At 31.6% G+C, this 21,034-nt stretch overlaps 1 protein-coding gene across 3 annotated transcripts in view; it reads right to left on the reverse strand.

The window, feature by feature from the left end:
* Window positions 1-678: 678 nt before the first annotated feature.
* STXBP5 (syntaxin binding protein 5) overlaps window positions 679-21,034 on the reverse strand; it is a 176,335-nt gene continuing 155,979 nt past the window's right edge. For all 3 annotated transcript variants that reach the window (XM_079146831.1, XM_079146830.1, XM_079146832.1), the window contains 3 exons: window positions 17,172-17,283; window positions 7,509-7,729; window positions 679-5,763 (listed from right to left, as the gene is read on the reverse strand). In XM_079146831.1, the coding sequence (XP_079002957.1) occupies window positions 5,722-5,763; window positions 7,509-7,729; window positions 17,172-17,283 (375 nt within the window). In that variant the 3' untranslated portion in view covers window positions 679-5,721. The remainder of the gene's footprint in view (window positions 5,764-7,508; window positions 7,730-17,171; window positions 17,284-21,034) is intronic.

Genomic DNA, 21,034 nt, shown 5'->3' on the forward strand with positions numbered 1-21,034 from the left:
GATGGGTTAATTTTACACAATGCAGAAAAGTATTAAAACAAATTTCCCAGAAAAAGGGCTTGTTTAGTTTCAGGAGAGGTTAGAGTATTTTATTTTGCCCAATCAGAGCCCTTCAGCATAAAGAGACATACATATTATGAACATTTTCCAGAAACAATAATTTATGATACATTTTTTAAAATACCAGCTTAATGGTATTTATTTACAAAAATATTTCATTACCTAATTTTAAACTTTTGATGTAATGACAGTTTTTTTTTTTTTTTTGCTGATAAAGTACAGGAATGCAAAATAACTACAAAGTTTTAACACACTGTTTAGTGTTTGTAGTAGTGTTTTTTTTTTTTTTTAATGAACCAATACACAGATTTTTTAAAAAACTTGTTTCAAATGCATATTCCAGCAATTACCTTTGAGATAGTTACTGGGATTGAGCAAGATTAAAAAAAAAAAAAAGTGTAGCAACTGAAAACACCTGCTACTACAGCTTAAGACACACACAAGCTAGAGCTCTATATGAAACATGCTTGCCCCTGACATGGACAATGTTAGAAACTAAATCTTGCTCTCTCTTATATTGTCTTTTGGTAATGCATTTACAAGGAACCAATAATATAAGAAAGCAAAATGTTTTTTCTGGTTCTACCTACCATTATTGAACAGAGATCACACCTAAAGTATCGCAGTACTGTTTATTTACAAAAAAATAAATGAAATTAAAACATGATTTATCTTCTTTGCATTGCTTTCCATTGATATATTGAGTCTGTTTCAACTCCTTACATTATTTTCAGTTGAACACAAAACAGCAGAAGTATTTTAAAAAACAAAATTAAAATAGACAGAATTCCACTGCCATTAATATACATCCCTTTTCAAATGCCTGAGTCAAACGACCTACAATAAAGTAATACTGATGTATTTACACATACTATAAAATTTTAACTTAAACTATAAGCCTCATTGCAAAGTACTGGCAAAACTGACATTCATGATTTTTTTTTTTTCTTGACGTAAAGAGAAAATTAAAAAGAGCACTTACAAGTAGTCCTAGACTACTCTATTCAATTTATAAATGAACCATGCCTAATAAAATTTAAGACTGTTATTAGTAGCTAAAGAAAGCAGTATCATAACCCTGATATTTGGGAAGTTATGAAAATCATTTAATTCAATTCAGTTGAGAATGGTTAGTTTTCCCTTTTTTTTTTTGGTTGCAACAACTGTTTTCTGTTCACAGAATCTTTGAAATTTCTGAGGCAGCAGTAAGATCATTAATATTCACAGAAAAAATAATCCTTATAGCACTTTACAAGAAATTGATCAGAATGATGAGAAGAGCAATGAACAAAAGCTGTAAACATATCTTCACATTCATTTTTAAATGAAAAAAAAAGAGACATTTTTGTGGGCATTAATTTCAATCAAAGAGTTCTCTAAAAGGAAAAGGAAAAAGAAAAAAAAGGACATTTAAGATACAGGAGCGTTCTTTTTCAAAGTAAATACAGATTTAAAAAGCCTAGGAATATTGATCAAGTATCAAACTGATAAGGAATAAATTCTATAAACTACAAAATAAAAACCTTCATTGACAAAAATACATAAACTCTGTTTTAATTTTTGGAAATTTATTTTAAAAAAGGTAGAAGAAAATACCTGGAAAACTATTTTAAATATATATATATATATTTATATCTATATTTTAAAACAATAGGTAAAGTAGGCATCCAACAGCAAGTTGTAGCTATTGAGAAAGACCTTGAAATTATTGTTGTGGGCATTTTCCCCTAAAATAAAAATAATATTTGAAAATGCTCAATAGAGATTTGTTTTGTATTTTTAACCATAGCAATAATATCTTTCCTGATGTGTGAAGACTTTAAATGATGAATGATTTTTAAAATTAATTGTATCTCGATATGAGATATCAATATTTCTTATTATAAGCGTAAAACATAACTTTTTGTATGGATAATATACATACTTTTTAAGTACTTTGACTTAAAACTTAACAAGTTCACCATTTTTAAAATTAAAGAGTACATTTATAAAAATTCCATTTTAAAACTAAAAGTATATTCTCTAGCAGTATGTATAAATATAACATGTTACCATATGATTGTAAAACAAATCTGAAAGTGTTGCAATAATTTAAGACTAAGAACACTGAAACATACAGGAAATAATTTTACTTCTTTTTATCTTTATATAAAACCCTATTAAATAAGGTTTTAAAACTGATCAGGTTGTTTAAGGTGCAGTTAGCAGCATATTTATGATTTTGGTATTTTTTTAATATAATGGATCACTTGATTTAAACTGAGAAATGGATTAAATGATAATAAAAAATTTTCCTTACCTAAAAAAGTGCAGAAAAAAATTCAAGTTTAAAGTTCAGTGCTCTTTATTTTGCAGAAACAAATAAACAAAATCCCCAAAGTTAAAGTGTAAAATAAGTTTTTGCCACAAAAAATTTACCTTTGGATATAGCTTTTCTATTGTCACAAGAGAAATGCCTTAAGCAAAACATATATGCAATATAGAACTCAGGGTAAAACTCTGAACTCTGTGGTGTCTTCCACATATTCCTTTCCTCAGTTGTTTCTGCAGTATCACCTGTAAGCTAAAAGTATATAACACTTTCAGACTTGTTTAAGACACATATCTTTACATGAAATAACTTCAGAGGAACCTACAAGAAGTTGTAAGTAAAGGAAATGCTTCTTTCTTTAAAGTACTATGCTTAATTAAATTGCAACATGTTTACACACAGTAACAGAGACAAATAGCAGCATTGTTTCATATCCATTAAAAAATCAAATTAAGAAGTTAGTAATTAGCTTATTTGAATTTATAATGAGTTTTTGGATACACTTCATATGACTGAAATGCAAACCAAGGGTGTCAATGCAAAATTTCAAAGGGATATATTACACAGAATTTGTTAAAAGCGTGTGTTTTAAATAACTTTCTAAGCAATGTGTATGGATTTTAGTTTTGCAAAGTGAAACAAATTGGGTATGTGGTACTTAAAGGGGAAACCACTCTCTATTGACAAAAGCTAACTGATGAATACTTCAATGATTTTAGAGTCAAGGACAAATGCAACAAAACAATGTTGAAGACATGAAGAAAGCACACAAAAGTTTTTAATCTTTCTGTTATTTTCTATTTTGACTTTTTTTCTTCTTTCTTTTCTTTCTTTCTTCATTTTTTTTTTTTTTTTGTTATTTTTCCTGAAATCCTGGCTTGCTGGTGACTACTACTTTTTTGCATTAAAAAAATATCTCTCAAATTACAATAAATTCCCTGGGTTAGTTATTAATACAGACTCTTATCTACAGACTGAATCAAGTAGAACTCTGAGAAGTTCATTTCCTATACTTAAAAGTAGTTTAAGCTTTCTAATGCTAAATGAGTCTCTAGTTTGCTGTGCATAATTTAAAAATAAAAAACTCAAAACACTGATTTAAGATTTTCTTATAAAATCCATCTTAGGTAAATCTATCTACTTTTCTAATTTGGAAATAATTACATGTTTGGTTCATTTTATATACAACAAGAAAAATAACAGTAAAAATGAAGTTGACATACAAATAAGAAAAACACAGCAAATAAAGTTAATATGACCTTCCAAATGGACAATCAACCAGTATATTAACTTACTTAATGCTTCTTAACTTTTTCAAATCTATAACTTCTGATTTTATTGATAATATTCACCACCAAACTATACCTATAAAAATAATCTAATCTGTGACGTATGGTGAAACAATGGGTTTATTGAATAATATACAAATTAAGCAATTTGTAAACTGCTGAATGTTCACATACAGCTGATAGTAATTAAACAGAACTGTTATTCATCAGCACTTTCTACAAATCCAAACGCTTTTGAAAATTACTGTATTTTAAAAATATTTCTTTTGACTTGATTTATAATCTATATCACACATCACATATATTTAGTTCCTACCCAATGATATTTAAAGTAAACTTTAATGTAAACTTTTATATCCAGCAGTACACATTATAAAATGTAAACAAAAATTTTCTTAGTGAAAAGTGTAAAGAAGAACATATGCATAACAGAGTGCATGAAAAAGATGTTCTACATATAGCTTTAATAATCATATGGAATAGAAAAACAATCATGTTTGCAGTCAATTTGTGCTCTGATAATCTCTTAATGAAAAAAATATTTAAAACATTTTTATAGAAGACAATATTAAAATTTCATTAACATTAATTTTAATGTTTCTATTTTGATCTTCCTTTGCCGCTTTAACAACCATCAATTATAATCTCAGATTAGTCTGTATTATTATATTACTTGCTTCCAGATCTATGGAGTAATTTTTTTCCTGTCTGTAGTGCTATTCTATTGTCCACTGCTATCTCAATTTGCTTTGTATTCCATTACAGAAATAATTTTGTTACCAAAGTATAAGTATTTTCCTTTTCTTTGGCTTTTTAAAACCTTGAAAGGATATGTACAGATTTTTAGTATATTTATACAGCAAATATTTTGTAGGTCATCAGACTAGACTCTTATATAGCTACTTATTGACAACAGATGCTTATAGTTTCCATGCGATAGCATGTGCACTAAGATTTAACTGGCTCATCACCTGAGTGTATTGGAACTGTTAGCAAGTAAAGGGCATTTTAAAAGGGGAACTGAACATTTTACTGAAATAATGAAACTTTTTTTTTTTTTTTAGCAATTTTAATTAAATAATGCAAAGGTACATTTGGTTAAACATTTTATAAAAATTCAAGCAAAATTAAAAACTTAGCCAATTTCAACTTTTCTACAAATTTAACCAGTAACTATTTTGGTCAAATCCACCTTTAGCTGAATTAATGAGAATGAGGACAAAGGACATTGAAGTATTCTCCTCACCACAATGGAGGTTTTTCTCACTTTCCACACTGCATAGCCACTACATGGAAACTCCCAGAATGATGAGCAATTCAGTCATGCTCTACACTTTTCTTTTCAATGAAAAGTGATGTATCACCTTGTTTTGCTTTTGACAAAGTATGAACTAAACACAAGTATATAATAACAAGAATCCAAGAGTAGCCCATACACAAGTCAAGTATGTGTATGATTTTATTATTTAAAGCCCACCATTCAGCTTAGTCTAAAGACAGGGAAACAGTTTGTTTCTTTTTCACTAATGATACTGATGACCAGTCAATTTAAGGGAGGGAAAGTTCAACACAGCTGTTTATAATCCAGTCCGATGACAAAACTGTTTCAACTTCAGGACTTTGGACTTACTGCCTCTCCCCAACAGGTCAAACACTGATGGCAGATACAATGGCATGAAATCTTTTGGCATATGAAAGTTTAATACAGGAATGATCCAAGGAATAGTCCCTGCCATGTCTCCTCAGCTTCCCCCTGTGTTTCTTCATCTGTCACATGTGATCTGGTTAGAACTCAAATTGTCAACTCACAGTCTGCACACACCATATACTTCAGTTTGAGAGAGAGAGAGAGAGTGTGTGTGTGTGTGTGTGTGTGTGTGTGTGTGTGAAGACTCCTCAGTTAATGCCGAGTGACTGAGGTAAAACAGTGCATGATTGTGCTAGGACAGTACTCAGTGATGAACATCTCTTTAATGTTAACTTTCTTAAATCAATCAGTGAAATAAAAAAGGAAAATTTTTTTCCTTCTGGTTGAAGTTGGACTTAATTGGAGTCTGGCTGTCAGAACTGGTACCACTTTTTATCTTTGTATTTCAACATCATCTAAAGAGGAAGAGAGAGAGGGGGAGAGAACATTTTTTAAAAGGCATAACAATGGTATTTATAACAGGTTTCTATATTTTTCAAAAACATTATATCATTATGAAACATTCTCTAGTGTTACTATATAGGTTACTTCAAATCATTTCATTGAAAGTATTAAGTAAGAACTGTTCCATTTAGAGGAAAAAAGTGATTATAACCATTAAGACTAGCCTAGAAGGTCTTCAAATTTCTTAAGAGATGTGACCCTAATTCGGTGACAAAGTTAGTAAAAGTAAAAATAAGGTTATTTTCATGTCTCTAATTTGGACTAAAAATAATGAAAGGGTGAAATTCTACTACTATTGCCATTTCAGGTTTCCTGAGCACCTATTCTGAGCCAGGTGATGAATGGCAAACTTTCCCTACTTGACTTCATTTGATCTGTACAATTCTTGGGTTACACATTAATTTTTTCCCCATTCAATAAATGAAGAACCTGAGGCTTCTAGGATTACCCAGGTTAATATAATGGTGAACCTGGGATCCGGGCTCAGGCAGTCTGATTCAAGAAGCCATGACTGTAACCACCTCAATGTATTATCTTCCTTAGACTCTCAAGTATGACTGAAGAACATCTGGTAGAAGGGAAAAGCTATGAATTTGAGATTGAGCTTTCTGCTAACTATTTAGAGTGTGGATATATTATGAAATGGTCTGAAATGCTATGTGCCTTAGGGATCATATAGTCAGGTGGCAGAGCTCTGACAACAAAAATCTAGTCCTGGATTGAAGCCTACTAGGCTACATCTGAAATACATGTGGACACAGTACAAGTACTCCCACAAAGGACCTCTAAAACTCTTTGAAGTTCTGAACAAGTATTTCCCAGGTCAAGTTACCCCTTTCATGCATTCTAAATTTCAGCACTCTTGAGCAAAGAAGAGAAGACTTTTGGTTGAAACATTTAAAAGAGAGCTATTATTAGAGATTTAGGTGCTGAAGTAAAAAAAATAATTTTGATAAGGCTCCTTCATACAACAAACTCAAAATATCTTCAAGGGCCAGTCCAGAATTAAATATGGGAAGTACTACGTGTCAAAGCATGGAATGGCAGAAGTACAAAAATGAAAAAACTGTGCATTTTACATAACGGCTTATTTTAAGTTCAATTTTAAGGAGCACTATGTTAGTCAAAACACGTTTCTCAGGAGGTCATTTAGAGATCCCTACTTTCTAGCATGTGTTTCTGAGCTCTACATGACTTCCAAAGTACATCAAGATGAGTTCATTGCAAAATGTATCTTGCTATCCCTCCATATTAATTGGTTTCAAGATAGACTTAGTATTGTTTATTTGCATCAAAATATTTTCCAATTTTAATTATTCAGATTCACCTGGCAGAATCAAGGAGGCAAATGATTTCCTTTTCTAGGGCAAGATGAGACTACACTCTGAGGGATTAAGAAACATTAGTATTATTATGCATTCCCTAAGAAATAGCTGCAAAGATGCTGGCATTGTTTATAGATTTTGAAGGTGAGCAGATATGTTTCAAATTTGTAAACTATAGTAAGAAATCTAAGGTTACTGAGACATATTCTTGTAATGGTTCCCTCTGGTGGTAAAAAATCAGGGATCTGCACTTGTACAAAGGATATAAGCAAATTCATGTGTGTAGAAATGCAATAGCTATATAAAAACAATAATTCTCCTACTTGCTTTGTCTACGGTTTTTTGTTTAAATATATGCTGGACAGACATACCTCATGAGCATGTTTTGAAAATGAATCTGCACTTGATAACATAGCTGCCGTTCTTTCTTCTAAGTCACTGAGCTTCTGCCCTCTTTCATCTAAGGCCAACCTGGCTCGTGCTAATTCACCAACAACTCCAGAGGCTGCCCCTTTCACACCTTCAATGCCACCTGGGCCAGGGATATGCTGTGCAAGACTCCGTGAAGCCTTTCCTGAGGATGACTCTCCAACTGAAAGGATTTGATAAATGAGTCAATTCAAAAGCTGAAGATTTCTATTAACATAAAATCCTACTACATGAATTTTTCATTTGAGTGACAATATAACTGGAACATTTATATGTATAACTTTATCATTAATGTGTTTCTTTTATTATAATAAATCATTTCTAGATACTTCTTTCAAACATGCAAAATACTAGGTATATTAATAAATACCATCCTCTATATTAGTTCATACAGCATGACTTGTGCAAAAAAGGGGTGGAACTTATCTGTTGAAATGAGCAATAGGCACACTGACACCAGTTTATGCAATCAAATATTATTCTTAAGATCGCAGAAAATTAGAGAGTATTAACTTACAGATATTTATATTCAAGTTCAAATATATAGATTATACATATACATATCTGATTTAGTTTTACTCCATAATTCTTAGACTATCCTTAGTCTCAGAAGAAAAATGAATTTATTCAGTATTCTATTTCAGTCTCCAAAATTTGTAGATATCCTACATCCCTTTCTTTGTCTCCATTTTTCTTGTCATTATAAAACAGATCAAGTTTTTCCTTCAAAGGATCATTGTTTCCCTTTCCTTTATAATCCAGACCCTCATTATCTAATACTCAGATCATTAAACTCTTAAATTCTTAAAAGGCTTATTCAAGATTCTCTCCCTCTTCTTTCAGCTTACCTTTAAAGGTTAACAAATCAGTGATTTTTAGTTTATTCACAAAGCTGTACAATCATCACTACTATCTAATTTCAGAGCATTTCATCACTCCCAAAGAAGTCCCAGGCCTGTTAGTAGTCACTCTCTACTCTTCCAGTCCTTGTCAATTACTATTATATTCTTTCTCTATATATTTGCCTATTCTGAACATTTCATATAGTATGTAAATGTCTTTCATTGAGAATAATGTTGTCAAGGTTCATCTATGTTGCAGCATATAACAGTACTTCATCCCTTTTAGAGCTGAATAAACATATTTTACGTGTACACCTTGCATATTGATCCATTAGTTAGTGGACATTTTGGCTGTTTCCACTTTTTGGTTATTATGAATAATGCTATCATGAACATTTGCAGAAATTTTGTGTGAACATGTTTTCAATTCTCTTGGGTATGTGCCCAGAAGTGCAATTGTTGGGTCATACTGTAACTTGATGTTTAACATTTTTGGGACCTTTAAGACAATTTTCTAAAGAACATGGACCATTTCTCATTCCTATCTGCAATGTATGAGCATTCCAGGTTCTCCATATCCTTGTCAACATTTGTGCGTGTGTTTTTTGAGAGCCACTCTAGTAAGTGTGAAGTGATATTTCACCGTGCTTTGATTTGCATTTCTCAAATAACAAATGATGTTGAGCATCTTTCCCTATGCTAATTGATCAGCTGCACACTTTCTTTGGAGAAATATGTATTCAATGTTTTCCCCACTTTGAAATTGGGCTATTTGTCTTTTTATTATTGAGTTGTTACAGTTCTTTCTATATTCTGGATACTAGGTCTTATCAGATAGCAGATATATGATTTGCAAATATTTTATACCTCTCTGGATTGTCTTCTCACTGTTTTCTTGATATACTGTTTTGAAGCACTAGGTTTTAAATTTTGGAAATTCTAATTTATCTACTTTATTCTTTGGTTGCTTGTGATTTAGGTGTCACATCTGGGGAAACCACTGCCTAATCAAAAATCACAAAAATTGGTACCAGTGTTTTCTTCTGAGAGTTTTATCGTTTTGCTCTTAGACTGAAGTCTTTGATCTTTTCTGAGGTTATGATTTTTATGCTGTAAAAGTGGGGTACAACTTGATTCATTTATTTATTTATGTGGATATCCAGTTGTTCCAATATCATTTGTTGAAAAATTCTTTTTACCACTGAATTTTCTTGGCATTCCTACAGAAAAGTCCACTCTTTCACCATTGAATTTTTTTGACATACTTGTAGAAAAGCAATTGACTATAAATGTTACAGGTTTAATTCTGGACTCTCAATTCTAGTCCATTGATCTATATATCTGTACTTATGCCAGTAACCCTCTGTCTTGGTGACTAAATCTTTATAGTAAGTTTCAAAGCTGGAATGTGTAAATCCTCTAGCTTTTCTTTCTTTCTTTTTTTTTTTTTTGAGATATTAGTTTTTGTATGGCTATTTTGCATTCCTTGCATTTTCATGAATCTTAGGAATATCCTGCTTTATGCAAAAACTAAGTGTGACTTTGAATGGGTATTGTGTTAAATGTGTAGATCAATTTGGGCAGTACTGATGTTGAGCATCTTTCTCTATGCTAACTGATCAGCTGTATATCTTAACAGTCTTAAGTATTCCAATCCATGAACATGAGATGTTAGTTCACTTATTTACATCTAACTTTCTTTAAATGATAGATTGAAGTTTTCGGTGTACGTCTTTTACTTCTTTTGTTAAATTATTTTCAAAGGATTTGTATTTTTGATGATACTGCAAATGCACTTGTTTTCTTCTTTGATTATTTGCTGCTAGCATATAGAAATGCAGTTGTTTAATATTGATCTTATATCTTTTAACCTTGCTGACGTGTTTAATAGCTATAATTTTTTGGTAGATTCTTAGGATCTTCTTTATGTAAGATGATATCATTTGCAAATAAAGAGAATTCTACATCTTTCATTCTAATCTGCATGCCTTCTACACTTCCTTTTCTTGACTAATTGCCCTGGTAGAATCTCTGGTAAAACACTGAATAGAAGTGGTGAGAACCCTTTGAATTTTTATGTAAAAGTTATGATCAGCCACATATTTTTGGGAGAGTATTTTGGTTAGGACTTATTATGTGTGCATATATATGTATATGTATACACATTCAACCACATACATGCATATGAGTAGATACATATCTTATACTGCATTTTCCCACTGCATGAACATAGTATATGGATCCATTTATTTTAGTCTTCTTTAATTTCTTTCAATAGATTTTACAATTTTCTATATCCTCCATGGAGATTTTAAACATTTTCTATTAACAATCCCTTCCTCCCTTTCCCTTTCTTTTTTTCTCTTTCCTTTCTTCCTTCCTCTATTTACTTTTGGTGCTGGGGATGGAACCTTAGGCCTTGTGCATGATAGGCAAGCATTCTACCACTGAGCTACCACCATCTGCCTGATTTATAAAAATAAATATTTGTGGTAAGCGGGAAAATGCCACCCTCCTTCTCAAAGATCACATTCCAATCCCTGCAATATGAATATGTTACCTCTTAATAGAAAGGCACTTTAGAGAAGTGACTATGAGAAGGACCTGGAGAGAGAGAAAGAAGTTATCCTGTATATATTTAGGTAACATTTGAGAACATGAATCCTTAAAAGCTAAAGTGCTTTTCCTACATGTGGGCAGAGATAGAAGTGCCTTCAGAAAATAGAGAAATGTGACATTGCTGGCTTTGGAACATAAGCCAAAATATACAAAGATGAAAGAGGCAAGGAAACATTTTCCCCTAGATCCTTCAAAAAGGAACTTGGCCCTGGCAACACCAATAAGATCCATGTTGACTTCTAACCTACAGAATTCTAAGATAGTAAATTGTGGGTTGTTTTAAGCCAATAAGTTTTTAATTTGTTACATCAGCAATAGAAAACTTGTATAAATAGTAATTTTTAAAATTTCATTTTTTGTTAATATAAATTTTACTTTTCTATAATGATTATATCCAGTAAGTTTGCTAAGCTTTTGTTTCTAACAATTTTAGTGGAAGATGTTTTTGTATTTTCTAAACATATCATTTTATTAATTGTTTGCAAAAGGATTGCTTTGTTTTTCCTCCCCAATTACTAAAACTTTTTTTTCCTTCCCTTCCCATACCCTCTAGGAACTTTAATACAAAGTTAAATATATGTAGTAACAATAGGAATAATGCCTCATTCCTGACATCAAAGTAAAATTTTTATTATCTTTTAATAATATGGCATTAAATGCATATTTGCTGTAGGGTTTTGGTAGCTAAAAATTGTACTATGTCTTGTAGCTACAATTTGTCAACTTAATTGTAGAAACCTGTGATGAACTGATAAGAAATTTTAAAAATTTTCTTTCTTGCATTTTTTTGGGTGGTCATTATTTTTCCTCTTTAATTTCTTAATGTGGTGAATTACTAATTGATTGTTTCTTCTTAAAAGAACAAATCAACTTAGAATTCTTCAGCTTGATATATTATCTTCATTGGTTAATGCTGGATTTATTACATTAACATGACATTTTGAATCTTGTATATATATTCACAAGTGACATTTACCTTTATTTTTTCCTTTCTCAGATTGTTTAGGTTTTTACTAGAAAGGCTGTGCACAATGAGCTAATAAGTGTACCTTCTTTCTTGATTTTTTTGAAAAAGATTTTGTGGAAGTAGAGTAATTTTTCCCCTAAATATTTGATAGAAGTTACTAGTGGAGCCCTTACTTGTGGAAGTTTGAAATGACAGTTTCAACATCTAAAATAAGTATAGTGCTATTTCTATTTTTTATTGTTTTTTGTCCATCTTTGTAAGGTATCTTTTTCTTAGAAATTTATTTCACCAAATATTTTCAAAAATTTCTCGTAAAATTACATTTCATTTTCTCACTTAAATTTTTACTTAAAATGTTTTTATTAGTGCATTATGGTTATATATGATAGTGGGGTTCATTTTGAAATATTCATAAATGCATATAATTTGCTCCATTTCAATCTCCAGTACTTTTCCTTACTTTCCCTTCTTTTTCCCCTAATCTCCTTCCCTTTACTCTACTGTTCTTTCCTCTATTTATGTTTTTGAAATTGGTGGATTATAGTTATATATAAAAGCAGAGATTACTGTGATATATTCATACATCCAAATAACATAATTTGGGCAATTTCATTTTAAAATGGTAATAATAACTGCAGAGATAAGCTGTGTTCTCCATCCCCTAGAGTGTACTTTTGCCTTTCTTTATTCTTGCTTGGTTTATTCAGAGGTTTATCGTCTTTAATACTTTCAAAGAATCAACATTTTTAGTTTTTGTTATAGACTAAATGTGTGTTCCTCCATAGTGCATATGTTGATATTTAATCTCCAAAGTGATGCTGGGTGTGGGGTTTTTGAGTCGTAATTAGGTCATGAGAGTGGAGTCTTGACGAATGGGATCAGGGTCTTATAAAGATCAGAGAGCTAACTTGCTTCTTCTCCCCCATGCGAGGACACCACAGGAAGACAGCTATCTGAAAACCACCAAGAGGACTCTTGTTTCAGTCAGTTTTTCACTGCTGTGATCAAAAGAAGTGACAAGAACAATTTTAGAGGAGGAAACATTTATTTGGTGTTCATGTTGCCAGAGGTCTCAGTCTTTAGAAAGCCAAGTCAATTCCTTGGGGACTGAGGTGAAGCTGAGCATCACGGTGTAAGAGTGTGATAGAGGAAAGAAGGTCAGGATGTTGCACCCAGGAAGCAAAGAAAGAGCTCCCCTTACCACAAACAGAATGTATACTCCAAAATCACACCCCCCTCTATGACCTACCTCCTCTAGCCATACCCTACTTGCCTACAGTTACCACCCAGTTGATCCCTATTAGGAAATTAATGAACTGATTAGGTTAAAACCTCCTAACCCAATCATTTCCATCTTTAAACTTTCTTGCATTGTCTCACAAATGAGCTTTTGGGAATACCTAATATCTAAACCATAACAGACTCTCATCAAGAACCAGGTATCAGATTTCTAACCTTCAGAACTATGAGAAATAAATTCCTATTGTTTATAAGCCATCTACTCTATAATATTATGTTACAGCATCCTAAACTAAGACTGCTTTGATATATATTTTTTGTATATTTATCATTTCATTGATAACCTTGATCTTTTTTTGCTTTCTTTGATTTATCTTGCTGTTTTCTAATTTTTTGAGGTGAATGCTCAGTTTAATCACATTGATGTTTTCTTTTTCTAATATTTAATATATATTTAGGGCTATAAATTTCACTCATAAGTGCTACTTTGTATGAATACCAAAATGCAAAATGGTTATGAATTCTTTGACATGAGGGTTATGCAGAAGGATATATTTTTGTTTTCAAACATGAGGATTTAGAATTACTTTTGTTATGGATTACAAGCACAACTGCACTGTGATCAAATCAAATACTCAACAGATTTTAATATTCTGAAATTTGATTCTTTTATAAAAACCAGCCTAACGCATACATGGTCAACTTAAAAAAAATCAACTTTTAAAATTGTGAGTTACAAACTTACATTATAGAAAAGTAAAGAGAAATGCATAAATAAATATATACATCCATTATCTAATTTTGGTAATAGGTAAAACTGCTTCTGTTACCGCAGTATCATAATGATAATTTACTCCAAAATATTAACATGTATCTCTAACTTTCCTATAAAGAGAAGATATTTTATGAACATTCTGTATGTTTTTGAAAAGAATGTATATATTGTAATATTCTATATCTCTTCATTAGGTTTAAGTTCATTAATTGTGTCATTTATGTCTTCTACATATCCTTACTTGTTTTGTTTTTTGTCTTGCCTGTCAGATCAGTCAATGGGTATACTGATTGGGAAATTATCTTTTCTAATAGTCATCGTAATATTTGTTTTTCTTGTACTTTAAAGCCAAAATATTAATTGTATTAAAATAGTGCTTTAATGTCTAATTTTTTGACATTAATAGTGTTACACCAGCTGATTCCTCATTTGTATTGATGTTTTTCCATCTCTTAAAATTTCAACCTTTGTGTCCTTAAGTTTTAAAAGTGTCTCTTATATGCAATGAACATTTCTTTCATCTTAAATTCAATTTAACAATCCTTGTCTTTTAACTAAAACATTTATTTTACTTATATTTGCTACCATTACTTATTTTCATTTAAGTTAAATCTACCATCCTTTATATGCTTTGTATTTATCCCTTTTATTTTGTGTTCTTTCCTCTTTCTTGTTTTCTTTTGGAACAACCGGTTTTCCTGTTGTTCATCTGGAAGCCATGGTCCATTATCCTAGATTTGAGAAGTTACCCTAGAAACGATAGTTAGTGATTATAACTAGTAAATTACATTTATGATCTTATATATCAATTTTTTCCCAATCATTATTTTCTACATCTATGACATTCCATTGAGAATAATTTTTCTTCTCTCTCAACACACCCTTTAGAATTCTCTTTCCTGTGGTGGCAAGCCTTACTTATTACTCATTGGCCTAAACATGTCTCATTCTTGAAGGCTATTTTTTTTGTGTACAGAATCATAGATTAAGTATCATCTTCTGTCAACATAAAGAAGACCGTTCTACTATCTGTTAAATCGGGTATCAGTTTATAACTTGTTAATGGGCACCTATTATTTTTCTCTATCCAGTTTAAAGATTTTTTTCTTTATCTTTAGTGCATTACATAGTCATAAGTCTATCTAGTTGATAACTTTTTAAAAAAACAACTGGAATTCATTAGGCCTCTTGGATTTGTGGATCAGTATCATTTATCAATTTAAAAAAATTCTCAGACATATTGATTCTTCATACTTCCTACTTCCTACTTGAGGTTTAAATATGTATTAGATTTACCCACTGCAACTTGTATTTTGGTAGGGCTCTCCTCTGTACTTTCATGTTTTTATTTCTTTGTGCTGTATTTTGGATGGTTTCTTTTGACCTAACTTAAGTTATGTAATTCTTTCTTCACCTGTGCCTAATTTGCAACTTATGCCTACTCTGAGTTTTTCATTTGGATTTTTCATCTTTTGTTCCAGTACTTAATTTTAGTTTTTTTTTTCATCTATGGCATTTTTATTTATCATTTTGAACATGATATAGGTTGACCATCCATAAGCCAACTATCCAAAATCTAAAACTTTCTGAGTTAACATGAGGCTCAAAAAGTTGCAGATTTTGTAGTATTCCACATTTCAAATTTTAAGATTAGTGATATTCAATCAGTAAAAATCTATGAAAATATTCAGAGATCCAAAAAGTTCTAAAGTTTGAAACATTCTGTTACCAAGCACTTCAGATAAGGGATATTCAACATGCATGAATACTTACTGCATAGTTTGTGTCTGATGATTTCAGTATTTGAAGTGCTATGATCCTATATGTTTCTTCTGTTTTACTTTTCAATGTTCTTGGTTATCTATGACTATATACTTAAAAACTTATATTTAAGGATTTAGAATATGTTACCTTCTTTCAGAGAAACTCAAGATCCCTTTCCCAACCATTTGCTTCTGCTAGGTGCTGAGGAGTTTAGCAATCTGGGAAAATCTTAATGAACACTGAAAGTTTTTCAAGTCATTGAAGCTGTGTGTATAAAGGCTGGTTTGCTCCCAGTTTGCCCTTACTCTTAAACAGCAGTCCTTTGAGATCTTTGCAAAGACAAAGAGTTCCGGGAGACCATCCTGCAAGCCCTAGCACGGTTACATATCTCAGCCCTACTCCAAATAAGCAAAGTATTCCTGGATAGATATGGCCCAGTGTTGCCAGGTTTAACACTCTGGATTCTCATCCTTTCTCACGTATACTATCCTTCCTACTAGAATTTGGAAAAGTTTGGAGAAGTGGGCTAGGGAAAGCCTATAATTCTGGAAGTAGAGCTTAACAGATGATTTTGGTGGGGGCTTGGTAGAACAGAATGCTGACAGAAATGCAGAGAGTAAAGGCTATACTGATGAGATTTGTGATGGAAATGAGGACTCTCCTAGTAACTGGACTAGGAGCCACTATATTATATACATATTGACAAATATTTTTTCTACATTTTGTCCATGCCCAGAGACTGTGTGAGGTTGGGTTTAAAGGTGACAGACTATTTAGTCTGGTGGAGAAAATATCATACAGCACAGCATTCAGTCAGTGCCATAGGTATTGCTGGATGCTTTTGGCCAGATTTACATTATGAATCAGGAGCAAAGGGCAGAGTAGAAAGAGTTAAAAAAGCAAGAGTTATGGAGTTATGGAGGTTTCTATTGCGATTAAAAAAAAAAAAAAACACTCCCCCAACCAATTAAAAAAAAAAAAAACCACAAAACCACTGCCACCACCACCATAACAACGACAAAAAACAAAACAAACCAAACCCTGGGCAATCAGGCAATGTGTGGCAGTTTTGCACAGAAATGAAAATCTGACTAACAACAGTTATCAACGAAAGGCACATTTAATGTAAATAAATACTCTTTAAATTATTCATGTAATTTGTGAATACTTTTTTTTAGCCACTTGAGACTATTTTATATTTAGGTTCCCTAAGAAAAATATTTCCTTGATTTGGGACAAAGTTACAAAATAATTTTATGTTTTCTCTTAAACTATGGATATATTATTGTGACAAAGAAGAAAAGAGTGAACATAATTTACAAATGTAAGAAAAATTTACATGACTTGAATGTTTCTGTATTACAAAGATACATCATCCAAATTAAATAAATCGACTTACATAGCTCTTCTCTATCAAGGGACTGTGCACCACCTCCAAATAAGCCTTTAAAGAATCCCCTGTTTGGTGCTTCAGGTGTTTCTACAGGAGTGAAGAGTTCACCCAACATTTCCTTTAAAAATCAAAACAAATTGTAATTGTTAAAGCTTCAGGGATACTAAAGTCTTTAATGTAAGCTTACAGCATTACCTGTTGAGGTTCACAAACAATCAGAACATTTCAAATGATCAAAGTACATACTGACTTATTCAACAGTAAGTTTCTAAGACTAAATTTACTAAGACTAACTTGCTGCTTATTTCTTTTACTAGAATACCTTATTTGCCCTTCAGGCAAAGATAATATTTCTGCTTATACTGAATGGAGATTTTAATCTTGAAGACAAAATTTTCACATAATTCTTATCAAGAATTCATAATTCAGTTTTCTTACATTAGGAAGAACAACATTTTCTACTAGTAGGTCAAAAATTCCAGTCTGATAATTATGAAACACAGTTTTAGAATTACAAACTTGAGCTGAGTCAGAAAATTAGTAACTTATATATATCGGCTTCTTTTTTCAAATACTAGTAAGAGAATTATGCCAACATACACCTGGAATTTTAGAAAATTCTTCCAGGGAGATGAGAAGAGTTCCTTTTACATTGTGAGATTTTCCTGAAATTTCTTTCAATATTCTTCAGGGAACATTAATGGTAAATGTCAGACAGGAAGAGAGGAAAGACTGCTGACATGCTACTGATTGTGCTAATAATACATAAAGAGGGAAGAAGAGCTTCAATGAGAAATGGATGGTTCAACATTATTTACAAGGCAGCTATAAATGTGAATTAAAAACACACTGAGGTTTTGGGATCATATTTTTTCTCCATTAAAGAGAAGCAGTTACTTTATAAAGGCCAAGTACACTCTGGCATCAGGCAGGAGTTTTGCTGTACTCTGGTATTACATTACAGTCAGGTGAAAGTATGAATTTTCATGGTTTCCTCCTTAGTGTTAGGCTGAACAGTTAATAAAGGATGTACAAAAGTTTTACTTTCAGACATACTCACACGAATGTTATCTCCCAAGCCGGATGGCAAATGGGAGGAGATAATTATTAACACTACATGGCATAGAATTTCATTTATAATAGTTAAGTGGACTGAAGGCCTTCCATTTTAATTTTTTTTCCTTTGAAATTGAACAGATATTTCACAGAAGAAATATGAATGGTCAACAAATACATGAAAAAATGTTCAATATCTCTAGCAATTAGAGAGATGCAAATTAAAACTACACTGAGATTCCATCTCATACCAGTCAGAATGGCAACAATAAGGAATACAAGTAACAATAGGCAAGGATGTAGGTGAGGATGTGGAGGAAAATGTTCACTCATACATTGCTGGTGGGACTGCAAATTGGTGCAACCACGCTGGAAAGCAGTATGGAGGTTTCTCAAAAAGCTAGGAATGGAACCATCATTTGACCCAGTTATCCCACTCCTTGGTATATAACCAAAGGACTTAAAATCTGCATACTATAGTGACACAGCCATATCAATGTTTGTAGCAGCTCAATTCACAACAGCTAAGGTACTGAACCAACCTTGGTGCCCTTCTACAGATGAATGGATAAAGAAAATGTGGTATATGTACACAATGAAATGTTACTCAACCATAAAAACATATGACTTTATGACTTTTGCCAGTAAATGGATGAAACTGAAGACTATCATGCTAAGTGAAATAAGCCAATCCCAAAACATCAAAGGCTGAATGTTCTTTCTGATATACAGAAGCCAACACGAAATAAGGTGCGAGGAAGAATAGAATTTCACTAGATTAGACAAAGAGGGATGAAGTGAAGGGAGAAGGGATGGAAATAGGAAAGAGAGTACAATGAATGGGGCATAACTTTTCTATGTTCATATATGAATATACCACAGTGAATCTCCACATCATGTACAACCACAAGAATGGGATCCAAATTAGAATAAGACATCCTCCATGAATGTATAATATGTCAAAATATACTCTACTGTCGTGTATCTAAAAAGAACAAATAAAAAAGGAGAAATACAATTTTGTTTCCTTTGGATTTTTAAAGTAGAACAATACTGGAATAAAACATCATGAATTTAATAAATCAAACTTGTTATAAACTACCATAGATATACTGAACCTACTATTATATGGAATTATATGTTAGACTCTATCAACATAAAGGTAATCTTAGGCCTATTTTCAACCTTTTTAAAATTCAATTTATAGATCCTAATTTACATTTAAACTTTTATACATCCTTTTAAGATTTTATAGATCTTAATTTAAATCCATTGTGTTGATATAACTACAGCAGCAATAATGGCAATACAACTGTTACTTGAGAGTCTAACATTACATTCAGAGTAATATGATATATAAATAGTGATGTGCTTATATTTACCTTACTTTAAAATTATGGCTTATATTTCCTAACTTATTTGTGTTTAATGAGCTCACAATTTTATAAATGTAAAGTAGGAAATATGAAAAAAATTATTTTTGTAGAGAGTCACTGTATTCCATGTAGTAGAATGAACATCAACTTTGAAAACAGATGTGGGTTGGACTCTTTGCTTTTAATTAGCAGAGGAAACTTAGGCAAGTCAGTTCTTAGAGGGAAATAATACCTGTCACTCAGGAATGTTAATAGGATTAAAAATAATGAACATGTAAATGCCAAAAACAGACATCAATGACATAAATACAAAAATAGAAAAAAAAAAAAAAAAAACCTTTTGTACAGAAAGAATTTCTTCTTTCATGAGAGAAGAAATAAACTAGAAAATATACAGGTCATTTTTCAATAGGTAACATGAAAAACAAACATCTTTCAATGAAGTTGGAAATTAAATGCTTTTTTGAGTCTATATTGTCCACAGTCTGAGAATTTGGAGCAAAAAACACTAAATAACATGTGTTTTCCATGAACTGAAATAAGGATTTTAAACTATGATTAGTAAATGGTGGAGAAATATAAAATAAACTCGTATTTTCTGTGGTATCTTCCAACATCTACACATAGTAAACTACATTTCCGGGGACTTTTTAATTAATCTAACACATGACTTTATAGAAACAAATACACTTGTCCGATTTTTCGCTCTTAGAACTTATTTGTGTAACATGAGCTAACAAGCTTATGTAGTAAAATTCAGGAGGAATTTCATGAGTGGATCAAAGTATGGGCTTTGGTTATCATTATATACTTTTTTCCTAGTACACTAAATAACATCAATTTTAATAATTTTGATTAATAAAAACCTATGTTGTAAGAATATTGCATCTAAAAAATAAGTATCCCAGAGATAATCACAGGTATATACTTCATACCAAAAGTTGGTTTCTTTTTTGGTACGGGGGATTGAATTCAGGGGCATTCGACTACTAAGCCACATCTCCAGCCCTATTTTGTATTTCATTTATTTATTTATTTATGTTAATTTTTTTTTAGTTGTCAATGGACCTTTATTTTATTTATTTATACGTGGTGCTGAGAATCAAACCCAGGGCCTCACACATGCCAGGCAAGCGCTCTACCACTGAGCCACAACCCAGCCCCTGTATTTTATTTAGAGACAGGGTATCACTGAGTTGCTTAGCACCTTGCTTTTGCTGAGGTTGGCTTTGAACTTGAGTTTTCCTGACTCAGCCTCCTGAGCCACTGGGGATTACAGGCATGCACCACTGTGCTAGGCTCAAAAGTATATATGTTTAAGAAAAGTTAATAGTTCAACTATAATCAATTTTTTATACTGAGTACTTGAGGTTTTATTTATAAATATTATTTTGAGGTACTAAGCAAAGGTACTACTTGTTTAATTAACTGATGTTT

This window comes from Sciurus vulgaris (genome assembly GCF_902686455.1).
Source record: "Sciurus vulgaris genome assembly, chromosome: 7".
Classification (NCBI taxonomy): domain Eukaryota; kingdom Metazoa; phylum Chordata; class Mammalia; order Rodentia; family Sciuridae; genus Sciurus; species Sciurus vulgaris.